Source organism: Tamandua tetradactyla, chromosome 5, assembly GCF_023851605.1.
Source record: "Tamandua tetradactyla isolate mTamTet1 chromosome 5, mTamTet1.pri, whole genome shotgun sequence".
NCBI classification, from domain to species: domain Eukaryota; kingdom Metazoa; phylum Chordata; class Mammalia; order Pilosa; family Myrmecophagidae; genus Tamandua; species Tamandua tetradactyla.
In genome coordinates, this window is record NC_135331.1 from 101,228,654 (window position 1) to 101,238,915 (window position 10,262).

Below are 10,262 nucleotides of genomic sequence, written 5' to 3' on the forward strand. Positions count from 1 at the left end.
TAAATGATGTTCTAGAGAGGCCGGTTCCTCTGGGTTTCAGGACTTATCTGGTCTAGGAACCCATATGGAGGTTGTAGGTTTCTGGAAAGTAATCATAATGCATGGAACCTTTGTAGAATCTCAGATAAAGCCTTATATGTTCTTTAGGGATGGCAGGAATGCTCTTAGTTAGGTTTTGGCAAACCATGATAAATAGCAGTATTTAGCTGATGCTTGCATAACAGTGGCCTCTTGATTCTATTTGGGCTCTCTCAGCCACTGATACCTTATTTTTACAGTTCTTTTCCCACTTTTGGTCAGGAAAGCGTTGTCTATCACATGGTACCAGGGCTAGGCTCATCCCTGGGAATCCTATTTCACGTTGCCAAGGAGACTTTTACCCCTGGATGTCATGTCCCAAATATGGGGAGGGTAATGATTTTACTTGCAGAATTGTGCTTAGAGAAAGAAGCCACATCTGAGTCACAAAAGAGGTCCTCTGGAAACTCTTGGGCATATTATTGGTAGGCCCAGCTTCTCTGCTATGTAAGTTCCAAAAGAGCAAGCTGCAAGATCCAGGGTTTTGCCTATTAACTTGGGAGTCCCTCATGTTTGAGACAGTATCGGGGATTTCCCCAGTGTTAAAGTTTAATAGTTCCATATTTTTTCTCCCATCCCTTAAGGGACTTTGCCAGTACTTTTATCTGCTCAACATACTCTGGAATATACTCATGCCTTACATTAAGCTATACAGAATTATAATTCCAGTTCTGAGCTCCATGTGTTTGGTTTGTTTAAATGAACTATCCAAACAGGTTGAGTTAGATTTTGTGCTACAGAAAATTTAGGTTTTCAATAAAATAAACCTCTCTTCCTTTTGTCTCAGAATAGGTGAAATTCTAAAGTACAATGTTTTCCTTGCCCCTGTATTCTGATTTACCTTAGTCCCGACCCGATCAGCTTTGTTCTTATCTCTAATTGAAGCCTAATCTCTTCTTCAATTTCTTTAACAGTTATATGTGACAAAGCTGACTTTCTGAGCCATCTTCCTTTAAAATATTAGGTCACTGTGGTCTGTTGGTCTAGAGTAGTTTTTTTATGTATCTTGGTAGGTTGATAAATAGAAATTGTTGTGTTGAAGCCACAGTGTATATACTATTACATCAATTTTCTACACTAAGATGCTGATGTTCCCTTTCTGTTTAGGGGGTAGCAAGCAGAAAATAACTTGGGGATAGCGATCTGTGGCTTGCTTGGCACCTTTCCTCAGCAAAAATACAAATGACTTAGCTTTAGGAGGCAGAACCAATGTTGTTCTCCTTGTCAATATATTGTGCTGGAATTCATGGGGAAGGGGAAAGGATTGAGTGAGAAGTCAGGAACACATAATCTCAGACAAATTTTTCATTTTTCATGAAAGGGATAAAAAGTAATATTAGTATTATGTTTTAAAAGAATAATAATTTGCTTTCATCTTAATTTTTTTTGTTGTTTTTATTAGGTCTTGGCTATATGCCATGTGCCGAGGGATTGAACATGATCCAGTTAAACCAAGGCAACTACCCAAAACCATTGGCTGTAGCAAGAACTTCCCAGGAAAAGCAGCTCTGGCTACTCGGGAACAGGTAGGCAGGTCTCTTGACAGAAAACTGTCTCTTTTAAGGGTGTTACTGGTGGGTAGGTTATGATAGCTGCAGAAGGTTTAATAGGTTTGATGAGACCTTAATGCTGGCAATGCAAAGTATGGAGGGAATAGAAATCCCTTTCTTATATTGAAAATTGACAAGTTTAACTTGTAGTTCATTACTCCCCTGCTCCCCCTACTACCTAAAGAGAAATAAAATGGAACTGATTAAAGTTCGAAATGGAATTCATTTTTCAGTAGGTGGAAACTGATTTTTGCCTCAGGTTTGTGTCTTTTTTTCCTCAGAGCTGGAACATGCCTGAAATTCACTTGATGGCATATCAGCTAGAAAGGAAATGAAAATTGTAAGTTAGGGCATGTCAGAGTACTGAGAAGATTTCTATAATCTGGTGATCCTTTGGTCATGGGGGAGCTTTTGGTAAATAACTTCCAGTTTTGGGGAGAACTAAACAAATTCAGAAAGTAGTTCTATAATAAACCTAGAGTTTTTAATGAAAGATTAAAATCTCAATATCACTTTTTAGGTACAATGGTGGCTTTTGCAGTTAGCCCAGGAATTAGAGGAGAGACTGACCAAGGACCGTAAGGATGTAAGATTTTCTTTATCACTGGGCTGGGCTTTGGAATTTAAACAGTAGCTGCTATTTACCTTATGGAATAGGAACAAAGACAGAAAAAGACATCAGACTAGGAAGTTTTGTAAAATATTTTATCTTCTTCCAATGTAGGCTCTTAAAACTCAACATGTTAGGCGGGCCACAGTGGCTCAGTGGCAGAGCTCTCGCCTGCCATGCCAGAGACCTGGGTTCGATTCCTGGTGCCTGCCCACATATTAAAAAAAATAATAAAAGCATGTCTTTAAAAAAAAAACTCAACATGTTGTTTTAAAGTTTGGACCTGTGAACGTAAGACCTAAATCTAGCCCTTGTTTCATTCATTTCCATTTTGGTCCTTCCTTTGCTTTTTTTTAAACTTCTCCTGCAACCTTTAATATAGAGTGGCCCTTCATCAACTTTTGACTCAGAGAAGGAACTATTAAGCAGGATTTTTAGGGAATGGACTATAAATTATTAGACTTAAATATTTAGTCCACGTGACAAAGGAGTAGTGGTAGTTTTTAGAGACAGAAGTATTAAGTCAAAGAATTAACATTTGACAAGTATGCCTTTATCTCTCCTTTTAAATTTCTTTATACAGCCTTACTGATATATATTTCAGTATTTAAAGTATACAGTATAGTGGGAGTTATGGAATAATCACCACAAACATTTTCATCAACCCAAAAAGAAATTCTGTACCATTATACATTCCTATTCTTTATTTCTCTACCACCCATCCCTAGCCTTAGGCAACCACAAATCTACTTTATCTGTGTAGATTTGCCTATACTGGACATTCCATATAAATGAAATCATATAAAATGTGGTCTTTTGTCAGTGGCTTATTTTACTTACCGTGTTTTCAGTTTTCATCCATGTTGTAGCACACATATGCCTGAATATAATATTCCAGTATAAGGATATACAATTTGTTTATCCCTTCCTCAGTTGATGGACATTTGGTTTGTTTCCACTTTTGGCTATTGTGAATAATGTTGCTATGCACATTCATGTAAATGTTCTTGTATGACTCTTGTCATTTATCTTGGTTATATACCTATGAGTTGAATTGTTTGGCGTATGGTAACTATGTTTAGCATTTCAAGGAACTGCCATATTGTTGTGCACAGCAGTTGCACCATTTACAATCCTACCAATAGTGTATGAGGGTTCCAATTTCCCACATCCTTGTCAGCCTTTGTTATTGTGTCCTTTTAATTTTAGCCATCCTAGTGGATGTGAAGCGTGGTATCTCATTGTTGTTTTGATTAGCATTTCCTTCATGGCTGATGATGCTGGGCATCTTTCATGTACTTATCATTTTTATTCTTCTTTGGAGGATATTTCCCCATTTTTAAAAAAATTGTGTAATTTGTATTTATTATTGAGATATAAAGTTTCTTTATGTATTCTGACTACAAGTCCATTATCAGATATCTGACTTGCCAGTATTTTCTCATTCTCTAGGTTATATTTTCACTTTCTTAATGGTATCGTTTGATGTATTCTCTTCTTTTGAAACAACTGGGAGTCCTTTAAAGCAATTGAACACTATCAGGAGTAGTCCAGAACTACTTGTTTGCTCCTTTTTAGCTGAGATTGGTGGTGAATGTTTGTTCCTCTGCTAGGCAACATAAAGGATGATCCCAGTTGTGTTATCAGCTATTTGCCCACTAGGTGTCGCTCTGTTCTCATCTCCATTTCCTTATAAGCCAGCCCAGGACATTTCTTTCCACTATTCAGTGCAGCTTAATGGTGGGTCCCTGAGATCTGTCTTTAAGCTTCAAAGGAGTTTCTGCCAAAAAGAAATCTGGATAAAACCGATCCTATCATTCCTTGTTTAAAACATTCCAGTGGCTTCACACTTAGGTAATGTTAAGGACTTAGTTTTCTCTTTTATTTTATCCTATAAAGCCCAATATGATCTGGTTTTGGCTACTTCTCTGACTCATGTCCTACCTTCTCCCCATCATTTACTAGCCTTTGGCCATACTGGCCACTTTCTCTTTTCTCTCACCAAGTAAGTTCCCACCTTATCACCTTTGTATTTGCTTTCCTTCTGCCCAGAGAATTTTTGCTCATAAAATCTTAAAATTTGCTCACTCACTTTATTCAAGTTTCATCTCTTCAAAAGGCCTTCCCTAATCACTCTATCATGTCAGTAGCCTCTATCACTTTATGCCTTCTTCTCCTTTATTTTTTTCAAAGCGTTTCACGTGTTAGTCATGTCTAATACATGCCTACTTGCTTATGGCATGTATTCCCCACTACCTCAAAGGATCCATGAGGGCCTGGATTTATTGTGTTCTCTCCTGTATCTCTAGTGCCTAGATGATGCCTAATAAATAGTAGGCATTCAGTTATAATTGAATGGTTTGTCACCAAGACTCCTTTATAATTGCCAATTTGAGATCTCTCAAGTTATACTCTACCCAAATGGTATTCACTCAATCTCCATGCTGTTCTATTTGTTTACCCAGAAAAATAGTTGCTGCTCTTGGCACCTTTGCCTTCAAGGTATTTCTTCTCACTAGTATCTTTTCATTTTTGAGGAGGATCCCTATGAGACTTTTTATCTTCTTTTCCTTCTGCCTCTTGACCTTCATTTGTTTGCTGAGCATCAATAGTATATAGATTCTTAGAGCTCACTGAAAAGTGAATCAACAATCTTGTTCTCGAGAGGAGGGTTTACTATACTGAATCTTCCATAGATGGGCTATAAGAAGGAAGTGCTAGTGGAAAATTCTGTTCTTATTAAGCATAAGGATATCAGGGTAGAAAAAAGGAAAAGACTAGGTAGAATAGATATACTGCTGACATTTTCCTCAATCTTGACATCTTAGTTTGGCTCTTCCTTTCAGATAATTATATGAACCTTTTCTTTAGTCACAAATTAGAATATAATTATAGCTATTTATTTTAAGCATCCTACTTTGATACCACAAAACATTCAGAAGAGTTCTGTTTTCATTTATTCTGTCCTGTTCCTCTAAACCATCAAAATACCCTAGATAGTCAATATTCCAGCACTCAAATTATATCTTCTCTATTTCTTGCACCCAGAAACAGCACAAAAATTTTGTGGCTCGTTCCATAGTATAATATAGAATCTATAGTTTATGTATAATATATATGAAGGCAGGAAATGTCATTGCATCCCTCATAGTACCTAATCCAGTGTCTTGTACATAATAGGTACTCAGTTATTTTTAGTTTATATGAATAAATGCTAGAATAAACAGTCTCATTCTTTATTTACTATTCTTTATTTTTTTAAAATAACACCATTCACCATTTTCTTTCATGTAGTTCAGCATATAGAATCTAGATGCTCATGTTAACTTTAGTTCTGGTCTTAATCTTTTTCAACCCATAGAATGACAGGGTGGCCACCCAGTTGGCTGTGAATATTCGTGTACAAGGAGATAAACGTCTCAGCAGCCTTCGCCGCTGCTGTGCCCTTACTCGCTATGATGCTCACAAGATGAGCCACGATGCATTTGCTGTCATCAGGAACTGTAATACATCTGGAAGCCAAACTGAATGGTGAGTTGTTCACTAGCTCTTCTCAGAAGAGATTTATGCCCTGTCTTAGCTCTAAAATTAGTGGGCATCTGAGCTCTTTCAGCTGAAGTAGGCTCTTTGTGACACTGGCTAGCAGCACCTATTGCAAAGGGAATGGAATGGTCATGCACTAAGGGAGAAAGGACCATTGCAACCCCAGAACAAAGCAGCTCAGCGCAGCTTCCTTGCCTGATACTTGATGCATTACCGTTCCCAGGGCTAGGTTAGAAGACAGAATGAACCAAGACTATCCCTGCCTGTGTCAGCTTGCTATGGTGAAAGGAATGACCAATTATCACACTTGGAGTACAGAGCTCAAGTTTCAAGGATACATTTGGGAACCTCTCTCTTAACTACTTAATTGTTCTGTATTAAAAGTATCTTGATAATCTCTAACTTCTCAAATCAGTTATAAGTGCCATTGGTGTTATAATGAATGTCATATTCATTAATAAACTTCACTTTCAGTTGGTCATGAAATATGATAACCAAATATATGATAAATTTTTTTACAGAGTATGTTCATGTATTGTTCAGTTATTAATAATTTTTATGGCCAGGCTGATCCTTTTTTAATATAGCCTGTTAAATTGAAAAAAGTATTTCAGCTTCACAATGGAGACATAATTATGAAAGATAAATTGGTTGTTTACTTAGACAATTATTACAAAAAACAAGGTTTAATTACCTAATTACTGCTTATCAAAATTTATTGGCATTATTCTTCTCCCCCAACTATAATGTGATGGGGTCTCTAAAGTTGGATTATTTGTTCTCTACTTAGAATTTACTTAACTTTCACTTCCAACTGTGTTTATTTTGAAATATTGGACAATTTTATAGAACTAAATAATTGTATTATGTTCTTTTGAAATCATATTTGCAAATTTACAATTGAGTATAACAAAGGTTACTCACCAATAGTGTGACATTTATTGACAGAGAAGCATCAAAATTATTTGATTATAAGAGTATCCCAAAGCATGAAACTTGAGGAAAGCAAGACAATTTACAAATAGCATTTATTATTTTCCTCATTAAGAGACTAATCTGTATATAGAGGTACATCTCCAATTCCGCACACATGAAACGATTATTAGACATAATGAGGAATTTTGTGACAGGAATTTCTTAAAATGTTTCTGAGACACTGGGATGGACAAGCAAAAGCAGTTATAGAATTTTATTCTCTAAAAATTCCAGAGTGACAGTCTGTCAGGGATCGGTTAGGTGGTACTCTGTTTATAAACAGGGGAATGGTGGGTAAGATTTTTTTCAAGAGCATTTCCAGTTGAAATATTCTAAAACTTTTCTGTTGCCCTGAGCTAAATATCTTGCCCCAACCCGGAATTACAGCAGCTCTATAGCAGTATCTTATAAAAACAATAATACCTAGCTATCAGGGGATCCATTGTTCAGTAAGTCAGTGGTTCTCAAAGTGTAGTCCCACACCATCAGTATGACCTAGAAAGTTGTTAGAAATGCGAATTCCCTGCCTATACCAGATCTAATGAATCTGTATTGACAATATGATATGTGCTAGGTTGAGAGCCACTGCAGCATGTAATAATTTCTTCTTGTGGAAGAACCAGAATCCCAGTCATTTATGAATTGAATCTGTCCTAGCTCTGAAATAGTGAGCCATTGCTAATCTTCTCGTTCCTTTGCTTTCTATACAGGTCCCCTCCTCTCACAATGCTTTTCCTTTGTGCTACCAAATTTTCTGCCTCTGCCCCTTCATCTTGCACGGATATCACCATTTTCTTAAGCAGTGACCAAAGTTCTCTGCCAAAGGTGCCAGTTACCAGTTCAGAAGCTAAGACCCAGGGAAGTGGCCCAGCAGTAACAGCCACTAAGAAAGCAACCAGTTCCCTGGAATCATTCTTCCAAAAGGCTGCAGAAAAGCAGAAAGTAAAGGAAACTTTGTTTTCATCTCTTACTGCCTCTACCCAGGCCTCAGAAACCAATTCACCATCCAAGCTTTCACGGCCTTTCCAAACCAATCATACTACAGGAACAGAGCCCTTCTTTAAGCAGAAAAGTCTGGAAGCGCTAAAGCAGAAACAGCTTAATAATCCTTCCCTTTCCTTCCCTCCACAAAATCCACTGTCCAGCTCTAAAAAGTTAACAGAACATCTGACAGAGAATACAGATTGTGCCCCTGCTTGTGAAGAAGTGTCGAAACCAGAATCTTCAAAAGCAACTTCTGCAGAGATGGATTTGGCCCAGAGCAGCCCAAGCAGGCTTGTTTCTTTAATCTCAAAGTCTGCTCTGGAAGTAGCTCAAAAGGCAGTTAACACTCCAAGTCTTTTGGATACTGAGGACCAAGTGCCTTGTGAGAAGTGTGGGTCCATGGTTCTAGTGTGGGAGATGCCAGAACATATGGACTACCATTTTGCATTGGAGTTGCAGAAATCATTTTTGCAGCCCCACTCCTTAAAGCCCCAGGTTGTTCCTACTGTTTCTCCTCAAGCCAAGAGAAATCCCAGGAGTCCTTTGGCCTCCAGTAATAAACGCCCTAAGCCTGAGGGCATGCAAACATTGGAATCATTTTTTAAGCCATTAACACACTAGTACTGCCCTCAGGCTTGCTGCAGGGTTGTAATATTTATCTGTAACCTGGGAGATGAAAATAATGCCCACTTCTCAAGGAAATCATAACTTTATGCAATTTTTAATAAAAAATAATAATCCAGGTAGGTGCTGGGTTAAAGCACTCATCTCTTTACAGGCAAGGATTCTAATACCATTGCTAATAGAGATGTAAAAATTCCTCTTCCAGAGATACAAATTCTTTGAATTTTTAATCTTCAGAGTTTAGGAAGGTAGTGTCATAAAATACATGGGCCTTGGAGCCTAAGAGAAATGGTTCCAAATTTGGCTCTGCCTCTTACTCTGAGTATGGCCTTCAACAGGTCACTTTATTCACCTGTAAACTTGATGATACTACCTTACAGATAATTGATTAGAAATAATAGATTTAAAGTTACCAAGCTTAAAATTGGCAGAGAAGGAACTAAAGTGGTTTTTTTTTTTTTTAAACCTTCAGAAAAAACACTTCAATTAATGTCTTGACCAAAATTCCTTATTTGGTCAAGGAATTGAATAAACAAACAGTAAATAGTTTAGGGCAGGGCTCTGTACATAAAAGCTACCTAAATACTGAATTTTATACAAGTAAATCCTAGAATAGCCAATCTTAGCCATTGGTTCAGGAATTGTTTAGATCAGATAAGCCACGATCAAGACTTGAGCTTCTCTAGAGCCTTGCTGCTAGAAAATCACTGGGAGCAGTGTGATTTGAGGAACCGCAGCATCAGCATCACCATGGAGCTTGTCAGACATGGTTTTCAGCCTCACTCCCACCCCTACTGAATCACAATCGTCATATTAACAAAATTCCTTTGCCGATTAGTGTACATCTTAAAATTTGAGAAGTGCTAATCTAGAAAATTGCCAGGTTGGTAGAAGGCAGTATTTCCTTACACCCTAAAGTACGAATTTAAAAGTATGAATTTAAAAGTACGTGCTTGGGCTTTTTCATCTCTTTCCTATTAGTGTGAACTTAGGGTTTATACTCATTATTTTAAATTTATTATTATAGCTTTTTGTACATGTCCAACATGTATAGTACTGCATTCAGTCCTTTTGGCTTTTCAGACATGCCATCTTATGGGAAACTTTTGACTTATGCCTGGAGGGAGAAGGGTGTACATGTCTCTTATTTAAAGTGTTTATATTGAAGAAGGGAGAAAATGGCACTGTGTCTAAAAGGAAATTACTTATTCCTTCAAACACATTTTCCAGTATTGTCACACTTTAAATAAGAGACAATTATTTCTCTTGTACCTGGTTCTTGAAAGCAAAAATGGTGTCTTGCATACAACAGGTACCTGATATTTATTGGCTGAATACATGTAGTAAAAAATTTACCAGAACTGAAATAAAAATAGACATAATCTTTGGTTGCCTGTATTATATATCTTTTTATCCTTCTAAATGTTTTATAAATGTAGAAAAGTAGCTCACTAGTTTCCGGAGATGAATTACGTTCTGAGGTGTTGATTTTCCAAAGTTTCTTTTATCGTGACCCCGGGAAAAGATAAGCCAATTAAAACAAGATAAACCGTGGACTAAAGCATTCATTTCTCTTGGCTGCTGTGTTCAGATCAAGATTTGACCAGGTGGCCCAAGGAGCTCCAAGAATCTAGAATGTATAAACCTCACTTCTCATTGCTTTGCATTGCTACAGAAAACGTGAAGGGACAGATTTGTCTCTAAATTATGTATTTCATTAAGCAGGTGGCACTCTAGTGTAAAACTTCCTAACAGCATTAGTTTCAGGGCACAGTGGAGAGCTTCATACCATTCTGACCAGCAGCAAGTAGCTACTTATTTCACCTGAAAAAGTGTAAGCTTCCCTTTCTACTCTGCTTGCTCAAATTACTATGCAAAACAGACTAGCATACTTGGTT

At 37.3% G+C, this 10,262-nt stretch overlaps 1 protein-coding gene across 5 annotated transcripts in view; it reads left to right on the forward strand.

Annotated features, from left to right (window-relative positions):
- The window catches only part of POLH (DNA polymerase eta), a 59,958-nt gene extending 50,206 nt beyond the window's left edge, over positions 1–9,752 (forward strand). For all 5 annotated transcript variants that reach the window (XM_077161884.1, XM_077161883.1, XM_077161885.1 and 2 more), the window contains 4 exons: positions 1,481–1,604; positions 2,149–2,214; positions 5,600–5,769; positions 7,467–9,752. In XM_077161884.1, coding sequence (XP_077017999.1) covers positions 1,481–1,604; positions 2,149–2,214; positions 5,600–5,769; positions 7,467–8,361 — 1,255 coding nt within the window. In that variant the 3' untranslated portion in view covers positions 8,362–9,752. The remainder of the gene's footprint in view (positions 1–1,480; positions 1,605–2,148; positions 2,215–5,599; positions 5,770–7,466) is intronic.
- The last annotated feature ends 510 nt before the right edge of the window (positions 9,753–10,262 follow it).